Source organism: Pleurodeles waltl, chromosome 6, assembly GCF_031143425.1.
Source record: "Pleurodeles waltl isolate 20211129_DDA chromosome 6, aPleWal1.hap1.20221129, whole genome shotgun sequence".
NCBI classification, from domain to species: Eukaryota; Metazoa; Chordata; class Amphibia; order Caudata; family Salamandridae; genus Pleurodeles; species Pleurodeles waltl.
In genome coordinates this window covers 1,666,653,733-1,666,675,088 of record NC_090445.1, presented here as the reverse complement: position 1 = coordinate 1,666,675,088, position 21,356 = coordinate 1,666,653,733, and the positions used below count along the sequence as shown (strand labels likewise).

General features: G+C 42.1%; 1 protein-coding gene across 2 annotated transcripts in view; it reads right to left on the bottom strand.

The window, feature by feature from the left end:
* The window catches only part of CAMSAP1 (calmodulin regulated spectrin associated protein 1), a 342,698-nt gene that overhangs the window by 16,176 nt on the left and 305,166 nt on the right, over positions 1-21,356 (bottom strand). For both annotated transcript variants that reach the window (XM_069241639.1, XM_069241640.1), the window contains 3 exons: positions 13,720-13,928; positions 13,535-13,637; positions 1,259-1,374 (listed from right to left, as the gene is read on the bottom strand). In XM_069241639.1, coding sequence (XP_069097740.1) covers positions 1,259-1,374; positions 13,535-13,637; positions 13,720-13,928 — 428 coding nt within the window. The remainder of the gene's footprint in view (positions 1-1,258; positions 1,375-13,534; positions 13,638-13,719; positions 13,929-21,356) is intronic.

The following is a 21,356-nucleotide window of genomic DNA, read 5'->3' as shown; positions in this document are numbered from 1 at the left end:
TTATGTAAAAATAATTTATATGGAACTTATTTACACAGGGGTTACCCTGCAAGTCTGGAATGGATCCTGCCGGTTTGCTGTCTTAAACAAAAAAAAAAAAGACTTCAGTCACAATGACACATTTGGGTTACATAAGTACAAGTAGTGGCTGGTCCTGGTGGCCACAGTTCTCCTGTTTAAAACACCTCCTGCCCATGAAGTCTTTAATGTTATTATCTAGGTTTGACTTTGAGATGTAGTACTTGGGGTGTGTACCCATATAAAGAAACATGTATATTCCTATAGACAAGGGGAGGGGTGTGAAGCACTGAGAGGCATACCAGTAGAAGTAGGAGTGAGAAAAGGGCCACATAATAGGGCCAGAAAGAAATTTTCATGACCTTGATTTTCCATGTACTTGGTAACCACAGCAATCCGAAATAATTTCCAGCATTTTGGACAAAACACCTTTCACCGTCTTTTTGCTTAGAACTAACATAAGTGCTTGGTTGGTGACCCTCCGGAGGTTATCAAGAGCATGTGCTATCACCTAGTGTTAAGCTCTACTCAAGTCAGTTGGTTAATGCAACCACTGCAGAGGTCTTGCCAGAACAAGAATGTCACATATTACAATCCTGATATAGCTTTTACACCTCATTATCTCTGCAAGGTCGATGCAAATGAATTAGGGCAATTTTGTTGAGAATGGCACCTGCTTTCCAGCACTGTGAAATGGCAGAACCTTTATTACCAAGTGCTGTATAAGAAAGAAAAACAAGTTATTCCCAAGACAATTTACTATAGAACTTGGGTCACAGTTTAAATATCAAAAGTTAACTTCGTATTTTATATTTTCAATATTAATGTATTAATGACTCTGCAGGTAAGTAACAACAAATCCAATAATTGGGAGAGTTTTACATTTGGAAAAGTGCGCTACAAATACTATTCGCAACACAGAGTCCTATTATTGAGTAAAATACAAGGGCTGAGATGATTGTAGAAATCAAGTTCAATCAGTAATGTAGAATCAAATAGATAAAGAATTACTAAGTTACGAAAATGTGTATGAGCACTGAAGTTTCCAGTATAAAAACACCACCTCACATTGCAACAGTGCAATGCTGTACTCAGTGGCAATGAGAAAGCAGGAACTATTAAAACAGCAAGGAAACAATGCAACAGGACCATAAAGAACCAGCTCAACATACAATATGACTCGGATCAAATTTCCATGTAGTTTGTTTCTTAAAACACACTTTTTCCTAGCAAACGTTACCTGTGTATTCTGCTACTGAAGCAATTGAAGATGCGGTAGAGGCGTTTTCCCAATCTCGTTCAACACTTCTACTTGCATTCCTGCTTAGTACCGGTAGGGTTTCCATTGAATCAACACTTTGGGAGGAAAACAAGTCATCACTAGCGTTACTGTTTGCAAAGTACATAATTTCATTTAAAAATAGACTGTGTTAATCAAAGCCAGTAATCTAACGAAAAATAGCAGAATGATCGCCATTGTGATTCCAGTACTCTTTATATTAATATCTTCTTCAAAAGCGGTTGACAACTGCCTGCATTGAGGCTTAGAAACAGGCTTTTATAATAGAACACACATTTTCAAAGAATCATTAAGAACCCATGCTTTCATCCCCCTCAAGTCCTGTGTTCAGCCCTCTTGTATGTGAGAGTTACCAACTGCGTCACACAGTTGCTACATGCTTGTCCCCAACATACAAGGTTTCAGCACATCATGCGCTATTTTAGATGATGAGGTGTTCTGAAAGCTAGAGCAGGAACTTAAACTGAAGGAATCACAATAAAAGTTTTTTTTCTTCTTTCTAACTGTCATCTTCGCCTATCGCCATCTTAAGTGTTCGGTAAACTCAGAGCTCCAAATTCTAGGTAGTGCAAAAACAGTGTAGGTAGAGGCAATATCTACCCGAACAGGCTGCACAGAACATCCTCACCAAAAGCTGCACCTTCTCTATTGAACACATTTGGGAACTAATATTTTCATAAAGCATATAGAGTAGTTCATGGTGCTATTCTGTGACAGAGACGTGGCTTTAGATTATATGTGCTGCTGTCTTTGCTTTGATGGAGTGGGTATGAGGTTACCGAGGAGCCAGAATCATTTGTTTTTTATCGTAGGATTTAGAAATGTAACAAACTATCCATATTACAATAGTGTGTTAGCCCATTTGATTAGAGTACACCACCACTCATAACAGATACATAGAAACCCTGAAGAGTTAAGTGATTTCCACATAAAACTTCAAAGTCCCAAAGACCTCAGACTTGTGCAGTCTCTTCTGTCTCCAGATTCTTTGGCCAGTGAAGCATAGCACCTAAACTGAAGATTAAGGGGGAAGGGACAATTTACAGATTTAAATTCAATTGAATACCTGCAGAACGAAGGAAGAGGTCATTTGAAAGACAACCTTGTCCTTGTGGAATATTAGCTTTTCGGAAGAAAGAAGTCAAAGCCTCTGAATCCTCCAGGCCGAGGTTATCTAGATCTCAGAAGGCCAGAAGCTCAGAATGCTTAATCATGAGGATAAAATCTAAATTGAATCCCTGTTGAGAGGAGCAGAATCTTTAATGGGTGAAGATCGTTAACAGGGGCTAACAAACCCATTTGTTTAGGAAAAAGCTTCAGAAACCATATGCAATAATGCTGCAATGGCAACTGGGAGCTCTTCAGTGCAATCCTAATGACAGAGCAGCAAAACTGGAAATGGAAGTCAACATGTTATTTAGAAATACACTCAGGATTTAAATTCCTCCCCAAAGATCACTGTCAAAATATCACTTTCCCTCTGTATTTCCCCTGAACAATTTCCATTTGAACTGGGGACCTCACCTGTGAAAGAGGAGGAGGCAGCAGGAGGCTTGGAGGGACAAAAAGGTAGTAGCCTTGAAAGATTGCCAGCAATTAACTGGTTGCTAAGAACACAGATTTGGCTGTTAACGCTGGTGCTGTAGTGCTTAATTTCAGTTGGTGGTTTCGGGTGCTCGCTACTGGCACTGGGGCCCCCAATACGAGTTTGGCAGGCCAAACTCCTTCATCCATCAGGCCACCTGAACACCACCAGCCCTACAAAGTTCACTGCAGGGCCGGTGGGCGGAAACAGCATTTCCGCCTGCAGGCCCTGCGGTGAACAGGGCCTTCACACATTGACGCCAGCACCCCCATTACGAGCTTGGCGGGTGGCAGAGGACGCCCGCCAAACTCGATCCTCTATCAGACCGCCTGTATGGTCTGAACATCGAAAGAGTTCACCGCAGGGACGGCGGACGGAAACAGTGTTTCCCCCTTCGGCCCCAAGGTGAACAGGGCTTTAACATTGACGCCGGCTCCTATGTGGCGTTGCAGCAGGGGCAGCAGCACCATCACACTTTCCACTGCCGGGAATTCGGGCCCCTTTTTCTACCGGCCTTTGCATGGCAGGGCTACCGCCATGCAAAGGCTGGCGGAATGGGGACTTGTAATCCCCAGGGCAGCGCTGCAAGCAGCACTGCCCTGGAGAATTACAACCACCAAGACTGCCAACCTGGCAGTCCAACCATGGTGCTTTGGCAGCGGTCTGACCACAACTGTGACGCTGGCGGTCTGGTGACTGAGGGTCATAATGAGGGCCTTAATTCTCAACACCATCACTTATTACAGTCAACCACATGGTGGTGCTGTTTGTCTAATTTCGGAATGAGCACAACAATGTGTGTAATAATGCAAAATACATTAAAAAATTAATATCTGTTGCCCACGCTATTCTTATAATGGGTGACCAGGAATAGTCTGAATTGTCACATTTGCAAGAATGTGATGGTTAATAGATTTGTTGACATTGGCACTGGCAGAGGCAGTTGGTGGTACGAGCTGCACTGTCCACCCTGGCAGATCACCGACACTTTTATTTTGTTTTTTTTGTTTTTTTTTAAAGCAAATTAAGCACTGGTACATCGTCTCTGTACAATCTGAACCCAGTGGAAAGTCAGTGGAGCACTGCAAAGAGTCAAAGGCAAATGTGTAGGCTGCAACCATGTTAATTTTGCAATACAAAAGGACAATGAGGCGGACAATTCAAACATTTTCTTCTTTTAAGGAGACTGTTGATCTTTTTCTGGGCCTCAGTTTTCTAGTTTGAATATCGGAGTTGGATAATTTATATGAATGTTTCCCAAGAGTAACTGCACCATATTTTCCCTTCAACATTTCACCGTAATGTGGCAATAAATGGCTTAATATTTAAATGCTACATTAGGTTTAAGTAGCTTCCCAACGGTAGGTCATATAACTAAATTTACATGCACTTCCACAAAGGAAAAGAACTACTTTTCCCACAATCCATCTACACTTTTAATGAAGACAGATTCAGTTTTTTTTTTTTTTTTTACATGGATGCAGCCACTATTGTCCAAGCACTCGATGCGCTCTTGCACCTTTGGCACTTACCTAATTGTAGTCCAGTTCCTCATCCTGATAAAGCTCAGAGGGCAAGAAAATGTTTAATGATTATACTTAAAATAAAAGGCTTTTAAACTGATTCAATGCAAATGAGAAATCGCTGAATGTAGCATCTGGCAGTGTGTCTGCTTTCTTTATGAATTCCGACTAGGACTAGTTGGATTTAAATTAACATATAATGCCTCTTTCAAGCGAAGAGTGACTGGCCTTCGTGAGGGCAAGGGCCGCTTTATTCCATGCACTGTTGTTACTACTTATAGTAACATGCAGTAGACATGCAAATATATATACAAATACATTCCTATCCACGGATTAGGCATAGCAGCCTGACAACAGGACTTTAGCACTCTTGTCTAGATAACGTTTATAGCATTGATAGTAGAGTGATAATATCGTTGAATGTAACAAAAACTCATCATCACGGTTGGTAAATCCCTAGGAATCGAATTCCTAATCCAAATACCAATTTAAATGTGAGTTAACCTGCACTGAAAACATGCATTAGGACTGACAAAAATGTAATTCCTTTGAAATAGGACAAAAAGTTTAAATTTTCATTAATGTTTTAAAGCATCTCTAGTTTTTCGTAGTTAAGGTTGGGCCTAGCTTTCCAATGAAAAGATGACTTGTGCCTTTGCTTATAACTCAGGAACCAAAAACTAATCTGCACAGGACTTCCAATGAAACATTAGTGGCTAAGTTTCAGCATATTAGTTTCCCCCAGATGCCTCAACTTGGAAAAAATAACTGGTGTGTGGAGTCAAAAAGGAAGCATTTCTCATTTTAACCTCCACAGAACTCTTTGTTCTCCCCTACAGCAAAAATTGACTAAAGGGAGATACACAGAACCTGGCATGGAAGTTAATTTTACCTCAAGGTGTGCCTTTGCTTCACCAGCTTCAAATGCATGCATAAGATGCTGGGTGAACTTTAAAGGCTTAATTAATCACATAGGCCTGAAGTGATAAAAACAATGATGGTTACTAAGGGTATCTACAAAATAAAATTTGTCATCACTAGGATACCACAAGCTCAGAATAAAGGGAGGTTTACGTCAGAATTAGAACAATTAATAATAGAGTTTAGGAAATTGCAACCCAAAAAAACAACAAAAAGGAAAGAGTCTCTGCCTTCAGACAGCAGATACATATGTTGAAAGCGGAATACAGGTAGAAGTTGTGGGACGACAAAAGGAAATATTATAAAAAACAATTTTAAGTCATATTTAAAAAATCTCTAAACTAAAAGATCAAAGCAAGTTTTGAATTCCTATTATCAGTTTAGATGACTGGTTATCTCCAAACGGAAAACAGTTTAAGTTCCAATGAATAACTTCTTCACATTAAAAAAATATATCATGAGGATAGTGCAGAATACTAAGGTCCCCGTGTTAGACTTCAAACAGCCTACACAAGAAACAACTGCTTATAATAGAGGAAGTAAAGAACACAGCTGGGTAATCAACACACAAAGCACTAAATTTGCTTTACACCAATGAAGATCAGGCTGCACCACAGGGCCAAAAGGAATAGCTGTTACTTTGCTCAAGGCCAACAGACTACTGGGAGACCTGATTAACACCTCTGTGAAAAGTATATTTCCATCTATCTGAGGTACAGAATCACAGTGGTTTCAATTTTATGCCCCCTTTCCGAAAAAACTAAAACAATGGAACTGCTCAGATCCAACTTGCTCTCACAGAGCTGCAGAATGATGAAAGTAAAACATATACCAAGATGTGGTTGAAGGTATTATAATCATTGATAGAAAACCAATAATTCCTTTTGTCCACAGAAGTTTTAGACCTGGCTCCAATATAATCAACAATATTGTGACCATTTAGTTCCTGGCACAAAAAAAAAATCACACTAAAAAGCGGTCCTCTTTTTGGTTGTTCAATGGATAACTCAGCAGCTTTGACAGAGTAGACCGACACATTTTATGGAAAAACTTATCTGCGTAAGAATTCCAGCCCCCTTACAGAGGGCCATTATGTCATTATATTTCAATACCTAGAAAACAGTCCAAAATCGGCAAGGGTTACTGCAACTCAAAAGCAAATAAATACTAGTAGAGATCCTAAACAGGGGTGCATACTATCCCTGATTTTTTTTTTAGCCTTTTTACAACAGACACTGGTAAGGTATTAAACATAGCCAGGTCATTCCCACCTAGAATACAGAACCCTTGTTTTCAAATTTTGCAGTATGCCTATGATATAGTACTACTGAGTCAAACTTATATTAGTCTTTGGTAAGCTCTAAACAAGCTATACATTCACAACCTTGAAAATAAGTTCAAACTAAATCTAGAAAAATCAAAAGTAATGATTTTTGGAAAATATGCAAACAAATCTAAGAAATCAAGACATTCTGTTTCATCAACATTGGGCTATACTGCAGCTTATAATTATCTCAGCATGTGGTTACCTTAAAAAGGGAAACAAAGACTAATTAGCAATTAAAAGGACAAAGTGGTGCTACTATGAACTTTTGGTTTGTGCAGACTATGCCAAATTACAAAGTGTGCTCTGATCAATGGGCATCAAGGTTTCCAGCATCCACTTTGAACCAGATTCAATGCAACACCTACAGAAATCTTTTTAATTTGCCAAATAGCACATCAAGAGCACACCTAAGGCTGGAGTATGGCCTACTCATCCAGGATAGTGCATACAAATCAGACTTCTTAAAGTGCTGCCATCTAGTCTCAACTCAAAAGGAGGCTGTTAGAAACAAGTGATTGGATTATTTTCAAAGAAGGTAAAGTTACAGACAACCCATGGTCTAGGTATTAATTAGACATCATCCAAGCTCTTAAATCGGCATCATTTGGAGAAACAAACAGAGAAGACTGATTTGTTCTCAAAACAGCAATTAAAACACAAACAATATTGCTAAGTAGTACGAAAGATACCATAAACGTGTCCAAAAACAACTTCTGAAACCTAATCATGGAATCTCATAACTCCTTGTATCCCCAATATTATCTATTAGAACAGGTATATAAATTAGTACAACAAAACATACTCCAAATGAGAATTATGCATTTTTCAGAAAAAAAAGAAAAAAACAATTTAGATCATCTTGACACTCCCAATCATTCACAGAGTCAAGGTTGAGGCTCTGATTTTAAACATTAATTCCCTACTTCATCTTCTATGCTGTTACCTGATGGTTAAACTAGAGTAGCAAATTTATATTAAGCAGATTACGTTTGGGAGTAAAATCACAAGTTGCAGTGATGCACTAAGTTATTGTTCTAATACAAAGGACATATTGGAACTTTGTCAATGCGTGAAATTAGTTAAAATTGTTTTTAAACAACTTTTACAAACATCTTAGTTATCCTATTGTGATTGTAAGCAATAATTGACAATTCTGTCAAAAGTTGAATTCTAAAATTCCAGTCACTTGTAATTGTGTACAACTTGATTATTACATTCATTCAGCACTTAAATATTTTCACCATTTTGTAATGATTTTAATTCATCAAAAAATACGTATCAACTTGTAACTAATACTGCACATTCTATCCAGAACAGCAGCAAACACTGTAACCCCGGAATATATTAATAAAGGACTACCAAACCAGATATGTTCATCCAAACCTCAGATGTCCGCCGTTGTGGACTAGAGACAACCTAGTCAAATCACAAATCTGGCAATGACCTAAGAGCCAAACATCATTATCAAGGCCTCTCCCATGTCAAAAACCAAAATGTATGAAGTCCTCAGCTAAATCTCCTTTGTCAAAGCATCTAAAAAGGCTTGAATTCTCCTTGATCAAAAACCATCCAAGCTATGCTTGCACCTCCACCACTAGAAATGCTAAATAAATTCCCACATTTAGCCTCTTAGCCCCCACACAACCTAGCCATCGTGCCAAACATATACAACAATGAATCTTTCTCAAATAAAACCTGTCAAAGGGTCTGGAAATTATATACCACCAAACCTGCCAAAAGGACCTGCTGCTTCCCCCAGCTGAAGGAACCGCTCAGCATCTCACTGAAAAATCTACGGCCCAATCTAAGGAACCACTGAGGTGTGTGTTGAATGCCATACTCACTTCTGTCATCCCAACTTGGCCAACACGTCAATCTTTAAAAAAGTAGCCCCCCCCTTTATGAATTTGCCAGGATGTCCATCTCTGTAAAGCCCATGAGACTGTAAGAAGTGTTGCAGTCTTCAACTCAAATTTGACAAACTGAAGGCCTTGCTCCGAACAAATGTTTTAATCCCCATCATACTATACTTAGCCAACCATAAACTTGTGTACATCCCATCACCTTTCTTAAGCCTGACAAAGACTAAGAGGCATTATCAACGACAGCTTGAGCATGCATGCACACAGACTAGTGAAAAAAGTTAGTAGGAAGCAGGCACCAAAAAGAAGAGGACAATGAAGACTTCTTCAGATACTGACTATCCATGCCAGTAGGAAGTTGAGATCCAATCATGCCTACCATCATTTCACAGTCTCTTTATTGGCAAGGATAAAAACAACAGTTTGTTGGGCCTTAAGACCTTCTCTGGGAACAGGTTTATTTTGGTGGTTCTATACCACGCCACAAGGTACTCTGAGGTGCTCTCAGGACTAGTACAGCGCATTTGGTGGTATGAGCTTTCAGGAGTGTTATTTTTATTTTATTTTACTCAAGTGGTGTTCCACAAAGAGGTCAGTTCTGACAGATGATCCAACTTCCAGTAAGCCTACATAAAAGCTATATGGAACATGTCATGAGTTCTCCAATCGTTTCATCCACAAGCCAATAGACTTATTGAAATTAAACAGGAAATAAATTATCCCTGCACTTGCTCATAAGGATATTTGGACTTGTCTATGTTGGAAAGCCTGCCACCTAAAGAAATCTGCTTCAAGGAAATGTCTGAGGAATGCTTCATAGGTCCTGCTCCCAAAAGGTTTGCCGACCCCAGAGAATGCCTTAAGGCATTCACAGAGCAGGTGTGAAACAGTCACGAAAATCATCATCGAAACCTTGCAAAGGGATAACTGTTGTTTCCTTTTTTGAAATATGATTATAAATAAATGTATGCCTAACCTGAAAGGTAATATGAGGTCTAAGTCAATGAAGGGACAATAAACAGAAGCTGAAGGGAGAAGCAAAGTGCTCGCACTCAAAAACAGAGATTCAGTGGGACATTGCACTTAGGGTATCTAATTTGGAAGGAATGCTGCTGCTGACAAGCAACTGGTTTGATAAAGTTCCACAAAGGTTTCTATGCACAACTGGGAAATTTCTGACCTGCTTATCCACAATAACATGGGTCAGCCTGAACCTTCTGTAGCAAAATTCTCTCTCAGAATTTTGTGAAGTAAATTTATTCTTTGAGCGTAGATCTCAAACACTCCCCTTTCACCAGGCGTGCAGTAGAACAATTGAGCTCAAACCCTCTCCACCACATTGGCCAGAGTTTGGGGCATGCAAGATGTATACAGGAAATACTGCAGTATAAAATTAGTAACTCATACACATTAAACCTACAAAATAGTCATTGCTATAGTTAGGAGACTTTCTTTAAAGCGCATAGGAGAGTTGTAAAAGGGCATGCAAACAATCCAGGATGCAAAAAACACTGAACAGCCATGGAAAACAACATTTTATGGTCTGAGACCCCGCACTTGTCCAATTACTGTATTTAATAATTTCAACAGAAATTAAGAGACAGCTGGAGAAGCCAGTGGAGTGGCAATTACCAGGGCTTTGAACTTGCTAGTTTACCTAATGTGTTAAAGTAGTCCTAGGATCCCATTGCAGGGATAACATTTTCCTATTTTCAAGGTGACTGAGTATATGTGAGGTTACGGTTAGATTTGGTTATAAAAACACAGTTTAAATGGAATTATGGTTACAAATTAAAGTCTAGCGTATACCGGTGAGGTGGTTTGAAAAAGCCATGTCTTCAGGTCCTTCGTGAAGCTGAGGAGGGAGGTGGTTTGTCTGATGTGGATAGGTAGGGCATTCCAGGCGGTGGCTGCGAGGTAGGAGAAGGAGCGTCCTTCTGTTCTGGTTTTCCTGATGGGGGTACTTCTGCGAGAGAGACCTGGTCTGAGTGTAAGGTCCTGTGGGGTACGTGGAAGTTGAGTCGCTGGTTCAGGTAGGCTGGTCCGGTTTTGTGTGCGTGGGTGAGGATCTTGAAAGTTGTCCTTTTCTCTATGGGGAGCCAGTGCAGTGTACATAGGTGTTGAGAGATGTGGCAGTGTCGGGGTAGATCGAGGACCCGTCTGGCAGCGGCATTCTGGATGTTTTGCCATTTGCAGGTGAGTTTTTTGTTGATTCTGGCGTAGAGTGCATTGTCATAGCCCAGTCTGCTGGAGATAAGGGGAGTGTGTGACAGTCTTTCTATGTTCGAGGGGGATCTACTTGAAGGACTTGCATAGGAGGCGGAGGGAGGGGAAGCAGGTGGAGGTGACTGAGTTGATTTGATGGTTCATGCTGAGGTCGGCGTCCAGGATGATTCCGAGGTTGCGGGCTTGGCTGGCAGATTTCCAAAGGTGGGTGACCACCAGGAGTCGCTCCATGCGTTGGGTTGATGGCCCATGATGAGTACTTCTGTCTTGTTTGCGTTGAGTTAAAAGCAGCTGTTTCTCATCCAGTTGGCGACTTCTTCCATGCCTTCAAGGAACTGGTGTCAACCTTGTCTGGTTCGTTGGAGAGGGAGAGGATGAGTTGGGTGTCGTCGGCGTAGGAGATGATGTTTATTCTGTAGCTTCTGACGAGGGTGGATAGCGGGGCCATATAGACATTGAAAAGCGTGGGGCTGAGGGAGGATCTCTGGGGCACTCCACAGGTGGTGGGTGTGGGATCTGCGAGGAAGAGGGCGAGTCTCACTTGTTGCGTTCTGTTGTAGAGGAAGGATTGGATCCAGTCGAGGGCCTTGTCTCCATGCCGGCTTCATGGAGTCTTCTTAAAAGGGTGTGATGGCAGACTGTGTCGAAAGCCGCCAAGAGGTCTAGTAGGATAAGTGCAGCCATCTCACCCTTGTCCAGTATGGAGCGTATGTCGTCTGATGAAATGATGTTTCTCAATGCTTTTAAATCGGAGAAAATTCAAATGAAAAGTTACCTAATTATTAAGTTAACTTTAAGTTTTCATTTTCTCTATTTTTTTTCTTGAAGTGTGGCAACCATTTACTCGGAAATATTGACGAGATCATAGTTGATGAGGGTAATGTTGAAAAGGAATATGATGACACCACTGACATCCGAATCCATTGCTATTCATCCCCCTGTCTGTTACTACAATTCCAATTCAATTATTGACTTTGCCATAACAGTCTACACCTGAGCCACCGCCTCTATTCCTGGATAGTGATGGCTAGAGAGATTAGGATCCGGAGAACCACTAAAAGGTGCAACTTTACTTAGATGGCAATAAGGGAAGCGATCAAGATTTATCCATATCTTGAAGTCATCAGGATCTAAACTTTTATTTAGTACGTGATGATTCTGAGGCAGAAAAGACTTATCAGGGTCAAACAGCTGGCTTTCCCTGTACCAGCAATGGTACAGTTTCCCAAAGATTTTCCAATCTTTTGACTCCAAGCTTATGAGGTAGGATTCTATGCCAGACTGCTTCCACTGGCACCACATCCTGGCATCAACCAACCGTGTCTCCTCAACAACATGCCCATGGTTCCTACTCAGCCACCTGCAACACAATCTAAAGGGATTACGACAAAGCTGCTCAAGCTACACAGGGTTGTCTTCAAAGATTTGGCCATAAAAGGCAATAAAACACTTAAATGGGATGCTTTGATCCCTTATGAGGGAGTGCTCAAGATCATTCTCCATAGGATTCTCTTCTGAATTGCATTGCCAACTTTCACAGCCTAATCAAGTTGCTCAAAAATGTTAACCCCAATTACAACAAGATTCTGGTTTGTCTTTAAAGACTAGGACAGAATGTTGATAAGATCTAATAAAATCTTGGATCACCTTTAAAGGGAACACATAGTCTGTAGGGTAGTAAAAAGTGTTTTTTTCCATGTCAACTTCTGTGACAAACTGGCCTGTCATATTTTGCTTTTGGAGGACAGTTTAATTTTTTTTTTAAAGTGCTTTTGTCAGAGATGTGCGTAGAACATGCCGCAGGACATGAGCCATGGTGTGCTTTAAGTATCATGACTGGCTAATTTTAGAAGTTTTCAAGTGTTTGATTAACCATGATTAAACACTTAATTATAACTGGTTTATCCTTGTTAATTCTCTATGTTTTAGATACACTAGATCTACTTGCATGTAAAGTGCCCATTCCGTCCCACAGCCACCCACGCATGTTTCCCATTATAGCTTTCAACATCCATAGGCTTCATTGTTTTCCTTTTTTTTTTTTAAATAAAAAGTGGTGAGTTTCATGTAGTTTGCAATTTTAGAAAAATGGTGCCTGATACTAAATTCTGAAGAGTGTGCTGTGATCCTGAATTTGGACAAATTCATAAGTTTACAGTGCCAAATCTGTTTATTTTGTTTTTTACTTCTGTTTTCCATGCATCCGGGAGTCCTCCCTATTTAGTCACTGTGGACCAACCTCTCTCATACTGCTTCCCCTTTGCTGGGAATTTTTCCTTTTTTTTTTTTAATTTATTTTTTTAATACTTGTGCAAAAATCAAGATGTTGACAACAACAATTTTTTAAATGGCGATGCTGTTTTTGTTCAGCAAACCATGTTCTGAAAAATAAAAAATGCTTGACAGAAATTGCCAAATTAGCCAAATGTGTGAAGATAACCAACATATAAAATGTTAAGCATTTCAAGTCAAAATGGTATCTTCCTGTGCCTCTTATTTCTCAAAAACACTTGGATGAATTTACACTAACCAGAGAAAAATATACTTTTTGAGTAATTCGTCCTAAGTCTGCCATATATAAGTTGAGAGGTTTTTGCAGTCATGAACAAATTCCACTACCCTCATCCCACCATTTTGTGCATTTCTGCCCATGGTGACGAGAGTTACAGGCAAAAGGAAAAAATATATTTTTCAATGGAAAATGGCCCTGAACCATAACTACGCAGGGGCATGAGAGTGTGTAAAAATAAATATATATTGGAAAATTCTTACCGGTGGGATGGAGTGCTGCCGGAATGTACACTGTCTGCTTCAGTTGTTGCTCCAGAGGCCAAAGAAAGACTGGAACCCGACTGGGCACTACTTAAATTATCAGCTGCACAAGAAAACATGGATATTATTGAACAGCCCACAAATCATGTACAAACATACTAAACAAAAACCTTTATGTTACTCACGGGTTGAAGAACACTTTGTTCCGGAATCGCTGTATGACTCTTCACGATGAACAGATTTAGGTCGGGGTTTCTTGGGTTTGGGTTTAGGGCGACCAAGGCCTTGCTCTTCTAAAATCTGCTGCTGTTTTCTCCTTAAGTATTCTTGTTTAATGAGTTCTCTACGTGCCTTCTCTTCATCTTTCCTAATTCGTTCTTCTTCAGCTTTGCGTCTAGGAGATTATGAACAGATGCCTTGTTAGCCAAACTAAAATATTTATTTTCTGATTTCTTACATTTGACAAATGTCCTGATATGCTGTATCCCAGCTACAACCATCCTGAAGTTGGTTAAGGATACCGGGTCACAGGGTGTAAAAAAAGAAAAAAAAAAGAGACGATGCACAATAAAACATGTGTGCTTCAAATTACCTATCTAATGAGATGGCAGTGACAATTACTTACATATTCCTATAGTTTACTAAAGTTTGAAAGGGAAATAAACTAATCATAAGCAGTGCCAGCTCTTAAAATTCTGGACGCAGACTCGCTCATTGTTAACAGGTACCGTTAAGAGGGGTTCAACTCTTTCACAAAGCAGCCATGCACTAATGCTACCAGAAACAACACCATAAACAGATAACTGATTGACTTAAATTCATGTTTAATTTTGTTGTTCAAACACTGAAGCAGAGTGTGGGGATCTCTAAAAGTGTTTGGTTTCTTCTGTCCTTCCATAATGTAGGAGTGTGGTTTGCTGAGGATACATGCACTCGCATAATGCAAAAGCTGGGATCCTTAGTGGTGTGTGACTCCATGTGTGTGTGTTTGAGTATTTGGAGAGATGGTGTGAATGCACATTTGAGGAGAGACCCCTTAGAGGTGGAGACATCTATATCTCACACACCAGGGATCTATATTGATAAACATATGCATCAGGTATGTGGAGCCCTTTAATATCCTACTCATTTTCTCTTCCACCTTAAACCAGTGCATTACGGTACACATTTGCACTTCAAAGTATCACTAGAAATTGACACAGTCACAGAGCATGCATTCACAGCATCCAGACTCAGACATTCACGGCCTCACTTTTTTTTCCTAACAATGTGTCCTCACTAAAAGGGCTTCAGGATGCTCCTAAAACAAGATATGTAACAAAAAACAAGGCAACAGAGCTCCAAAAGGAACTTGCATAAAGATAATCACACAAAAATGGTTCCACTTTTACAAGCAAAACGCAACAGTTTAATACCAGCAAAGCATGATTTTTACTGTATGGATAACTGAGTAGTGCAGATTGATACAAAGTGAACCAATAATATTTACATTAGTACATTAAAAGCAACACAGAGCTAAGTATTCAGCAAAAAGTTCAAGAGAGGTAAATGATGCAGTACTAAGTGCCAGAAATGCGAGAACACAGAGTGGTGTAAGATTCAAAAAAATGTTTTGCGAACAATGAAGAAAACATCTGGTATCAATGTTATTCAAAGGTAGAGAAAACAAAACAAATCAAACCAAATCTGTATTCTTACAGCAGAATAACTATTAATTGTGCCCCTAATATGCCTAAACAATATCAAGAAATTAAAATCACGTTAGACCACATAGTTAACATAAAGATACATAGAAATATCAATTTTACAACATCCTAATAAGCAATGTTAAGCAAGTAATATATTTTACAACTACTGATCTACATTTTTGCCATAAAAAATTCTGGTCATTTTCTTTAAAAAGTTTTTGTAAATTTGTTTTTATTTAAATTTTTCAAGATTTAAACATTTCTATGCGTATACAATGTTAGGTTACTCAAAGCATTCCACATTGGTTTCCGGTGCCTCCCACTTCAATTTACTCTTGACATTTTGAACAGAAAGCACATCGTTAAGGCAACCGTGTTATTGTCCTGGCAACGAGTACAGCCCTCTAGTTTAAATTGAAAGACAAATATACCAAAACATAACATCCCTTAAATTCTATTTGAAGTGTCTAAAAGGAGTCAGTGACTACCGCTTCTACCATCTGTATACGCAGGTAACATTTTATAATCCCCCATCAGATCTCCGGGGTCGAGTTTTATATGTGGAAGAGGTGTAATGCTCTTAGTCGGGGCCCACATGCAGTCAGGGGTACAACTCTAGAGAAATCTAACCAGTGGATCCCATATATAATCAAAACTTCAGCGCTTCCCCTCCCCCTTATCCACCAGGCGTTCCATGGCGAGACTTCTCCACAGCCTGGCAAACCACAGGGTCACAGGTGGTGGATCCTTCCATTTCCAAAAGTACGCTAGCATTGTCTTTGCCGCCCCTAGTGCCAGCCACTTAATCGCACGGTCCCCTTGTGATTGGTGTTGTAGTTCCTGCACTTTAAGGCTCGGGAGAACATGTTCTGGCACGGTTGGTATTGGATATCCCAAAATCTCTTTAGGGTGTGATAGGATCTCGTTCCAATAGGGGCGAATATTGGGGCAGTCCCACCATATGTGTCTAAAGTCCCCAAGCATGCCACATCCCCGCCAACATCTATCGGATACCTGGCCATATAGTTTCCAATTGTACAGTATTTTAAAGTGTGCTTCTCTGGTGCTTGTTGGCGGTTATGCTTAGTTATGTCTTGGTAGAGATGCCGCCAGCTGTCCTCCCCACCTAGACGCCCAGCACCTGGTCCCAGAAGGTGATGTGTCGGGGAGTTGTCACTCGCTGTGCAGTAAGTAATATGTTATATAGACTGGAGACACTGCCCTTTGTCAGTCCCCCGTTGCACAAATCTCTCCATTGGAAGTAACTTTCTTGTGGCTGCCTCCCTGATAGTTGGTTGTGTGACCCAGTGCACCAGCTGGTTATAATGGTAGTGTTCAGATTGTGGGAGCTGAAAGTCTCTACAGCAATTATTAAATGTGCTGAGTTGGTCCCATGATATAGGTCTGCAATTCGCAACACCCCCCTTCCCTCCATTTATCAAAGGGCCCTACAGCTTCCCCTGGGGGGAAAGCCTTGTTAAAATGGATGGGGGTATGTGGGACCACTCAGCTAATATACGCAGTTGTGCAGCTCTATAGTATTGAAGGAGGTCAGTGAGCGCTAGGCCCCCTTCTTCCCTCAGGCGCACTAGAACTTTGTATGATACTCTAGCCCTTGCTCCTTGCCAGATGAACCTCGTGAACATCATCCGTAGTTCTGCAAAGAAATCTAACGGAACCTCCACAGGGAGGCTTTGAAAGAGGAAGAGAAGCTTGGGGAGCACTGTCATTTTAATGCTATTAATGCGCCCCTCCCAAGACAACCAGAGTGGGGACCACCTCTTGAGATGCTCTTTTAGAGACTTGATCAGGGGAGGGTAATTAGCTCTGAACAGCTCAGACACTTTTGGGACAAGTCGTATACCCAAATATGTAATTTCTTTCTTAGCCCACGTAAATGGGGTCGAAGAGGCTATTTGGGTCATTTTCCCGGCGGGCATCGACAGGTTTAGAAGACATTTTTTCCCCATGTTAACTTTGAAACCTGCCACCTCTGTTCGAACGAGAAAAGCTCCTCTTCTATTGTTACCAGGGCTCTGTGTGGCTCAGTGACAAATAATAGAATGTCATCTGCAAACAAGGACATTTTATGGTGGTCCGCACCAAATTTGATTCCCGGGAAAGTCGGACACGTTCGCACTCGTACCGCCAGGGGTTCAACACTCAACGCAAAAAGCAGCGGGAAGAGAGGACATCCCTGCCTTGTACCTCTTGACAGCTCAAAGAACTCTGATGTTACTCCATTCACCGAAATGCTGGATTTGGGGCAGGAGTAGTTGCTCATTATCATTGTTACAAATTGCTCCCCGAACCCGAAGTGTCTCATAGTTTCTATTAGAAATGACCATTCCACTCTATTGAATGCTTTTTCAGCATCCAGAGCCAACAGGAGCGCCGGTACCTGTTTTTTTTTCCATCAAATGAATAACCCAGCGTAGACTGTCGTGCATTTGGCACCCCTTAATAAAACCAGCTTGGTCTGGGTGTATCAACACCGGCATCACATCCTCCATGCCAACATTTTTTAATATAACTTGCCGTCAAGATTAAGCAAGGCGATGTGCCTATATAAGGCGCAAAGTTTGGGGTCTTTCCCCAGTTTGGGTATTAAAGTAATCAGTGCTTCCTCCATCGATGGGGATACTGCGCCTTCATCTCTAATATGATTAAAGAGTGCCGCAAGTTTTCCTGCTAGATCCGCCCCAAAGGTTTTATAAAAGTGAGCTGTAAAGCCATCAGGCCCAGGGGTCTTGTGTAGGGGGACGGCATCAATGGCCTCCTGGACTTCCTCCCGTGTGAATGGTGCTGCCAGCATTGCATTTGTCTCCTCTGACACCTGCGGCAGTTGAGTGCTACATAAGTAAGAATCTTGGTGGTGGGCAAGTGGTTGACCTGAGCGATACAAACGGTCATAGAACCTTCTGAATGCCTTCACTTTGTCTTCTTCAGTAAAGTGCTCGCAACACTCGTCATTCACTTGCTCTAGGAAGTCTCGGGCCCGTTTGCTGCGTAACTGTCTTGCCAAGGGGGAGCCTATCTTATTGCCCATGTCCTAGTGAGATTTCTGAAGTCTCAGCAGTGTCAATTCTGCCCTGTTAGTGTAAACAGCTTGTAGTTTAGCCTTAATGGATACCACCTTCCTGTGTGCCTGCCAGGTCGGTGAGCGTTTATGATCTCGTTCCGCTATCTTAAGTTGTTTTTCCAAAAGGAGTCGGTCTTTAGTTTTTAACCAGTGCATCGCAGCCGCTAAGGAAATACATGTACCCCTGATGACTGCCTTAAAGGCATCCCAGAGTGTATGGGGGTCATGTCTCCCTTCTCATATGTTGGAAATATTCCTTGATCATTAACCGCAGGTCTTGAAGGGTTGCTGTGTCTCGGGTCAATAGGTTAGGGAAGTACCAGCGCTTGGTAGAGGTATGTGCCAGGGACCAGTTTAGGCCAACTCCCACTGGGGCATGATCCGATATAACTATTGGATGGATGACCATAGAGTTAAGAGTCTGTCTCATTGTTTTACTCAGGAACACGTAGTCTATTCTCGAGTATGAGCGGTGGGTGTGTGAGAAAAAGGTATAATCCCTTTCCACTGGCTTCAGAGCTCGCCATGCGTCAAACATCCCCAGACGGTGATCGCCTTCACCGATTTGGGAAAAACGCTTGTCTGTGATCTTTGTGGGTGTGTCGTGTCTAGAGCAGCGTCCCAAACTAGGTTGAAGTCTCCCATTAGAATTATTTCACCTTCTGCAAAGCCTTCTAATTCTCTCAGGAAATGCAGCAGGAATTGATTTTGACCACTGTTAGGGGCATAAATGGTAGATATCGTACACAATTTCCCTTCTAATTTGCTTTTATCAGTAGGTATCTGCCCTCTTTATCCTTCTTAGAGCCTATTTCCTTGAAGTGGACAGAGTTACGAAACATCAGGGCTACCCTGCAGTGCTTCGTTGGTGCCGAAGCTAATGTAATCAGGTTGTAGTGTTTGTGTCTCAAACAATGTCCCTCCCCTCTTTTCAAGTGTGTCTCCTGTAAGGCCACAATATCATAGCAGTGGTCGTCAAGGTACTTCCTCAATTGCGATCTCTTATTTGGGGAGTTAAGCCCCTCCACATTTCATGAGAGCAGTTCCAGCATATTTTCCCTAACAGTGAATCTCCCTCAACCGGACATCCAGTCTCATCTCCCCTCTCCCCGCTTCTGCCCCCTTCCCACCCCTCTGCAATATTCCACTCAGTTATTAGGTATTCCACCAAACTCTTCAGACATCTAAGGGGATGGAAAACACTTAACAAATAAAATGAACATCTCAAACAGAACATAAGGAAACAGTGAACTCTGAGATCCCCTACTGGCCTCACTCCGAAAACAGGTACCAAATCCAACCCCCAGACCTCCGGGCCCATCTCAGTCTGTAAAGTTTATAATCCTACCCCCTCAGCCTCTGCAGCAGCGGGTCATGCTTTCCCTGTTTTTTCTCCCCCAACGGAGACCAGTCTCATAAGTCCTGATGCTAAACAGTCTCTCAGAGGGCGGTCCCCCCTTCATCTCAGTTCCATCAGTGACTCCATCTGGAGTTTCCTTCCAGAAATCTCTGCTGTTTCGTCTGGGCCCTCGCACCGATCTGATAGCCGGGTAAGATCATCTCTTGGAGGACTTTCTACCCCTCCTCTGTTTCCATTGTTCAGTTGGTGTGGCAAGGGTATTCTCCCCACGCCCAGATCCAGCAGACACTCCTGCGTCTCCCCTCTCTCCTCCAATCTCTAGACCCAGCTCCGCCACTGCGTCTTCGGCCGTTGTAAAATGACATGCTTTATTGCGAAGCTCGAACGCTACTCCAAATGGAAAAGTCCATCTATATCTTATGTTCTTCTCCCTCAGCGCTTCTGTCACTGGGTGGAATTGTTGCCGCCTCGCCAGAGTTGCCGGAGCAATGTCTTGGTAGACGGAGCATTTTGCACCTTGGAAGAAGACGCAGTCTTGCCGACACACCTTTTGTAAAATACGTTCCTTGACTTTGAATGATCTCAACTTCGCCAGGGTGTCTCTAGGCCTCCTCCCTTCGCCTGTGGTTTTAGCACCCACGCGGTGCACCCGTTCCACCTGTACGTCCTGTTGATCCTCTCCCAAAAGGGTGGAAAACAGACCTATTGCATATGCCTCCAGATCCGATCCCTCGGCTCATTACTCCAAGCCCCTCACCCTTATGTTATCTCTTCGTGCTCGATTTTCCAAGTCTTCGCACTTCATTGTGGCGAGGAGGAGCTGCGCTTTAATATCTGTGATCTCGGTCTCCATCGGAGTCACCTTTTGCTGTAAGTCCTGCATATGTGTTTCAAGATCTCTGGTACGGGCTCCGACTGAGTCTACATCTGCTTGGAGAGCGGACAGTTTATGGTTGACATCTGCATGGAATGCATCTAATGTCGCTCTAATGTCGGATGTAAGTGCCTCCTGCAATTCTGCTTTGAAGGTGCAGAGGGAAGATAAGAGATCCTCCTTTCTGAGCGCCATCTCTCCCTCTCGTGGCGGGGCAGCACTCTCCACTCTGGCCGGTGAGAAATAACTGGAGACCCAGTTAGATTGAATTTTGCACAGCGGCATATGCTTCTTTCGGGGACCTTCTCCCAGTGATTGTTTGGGAGCTCACTCTCCTCGCTGGGCCTTCTCGCCTTCTCCTGAGGACTCTCCTCTAAATCTCAGCCCTTAGCTCTAGTGGTAGCTATGTGTCTTTTTGTCTCACCCAGCTTCTCATTTGATTTTGCACTATTTGTGTTTCTGTCACCCCCTAGCTGGCGGGTGTCTCTCACAAAGATGTCTGGTCTCTTCTCATTTGTGTCCGCTCTGTTTAGCTCCTTTCCCCGCGCTGCTCTGCATGGTCGGGTGTCCCCATATCCTCGCCCTCCACAAAGGTCTCCCTCCGCCCTTCTCGGGGCTTTCCGCTTGAGGCTGTGCCTTTACCCCTTCACGCGGTCCTCATATCTCCGGGGGTAGGAAACCTCTTGTCTCCCATTTTCCTCCCATCTCGATGGAGTGTATTAGTGAGGGGAGACTTTCAGTTCTCTTCTGGTCCGCAGTCCTCCTCTCCCTCTGGTCGACCTCACCTGGTCACCGCTGCATTGCCGATGTCCGCGCCG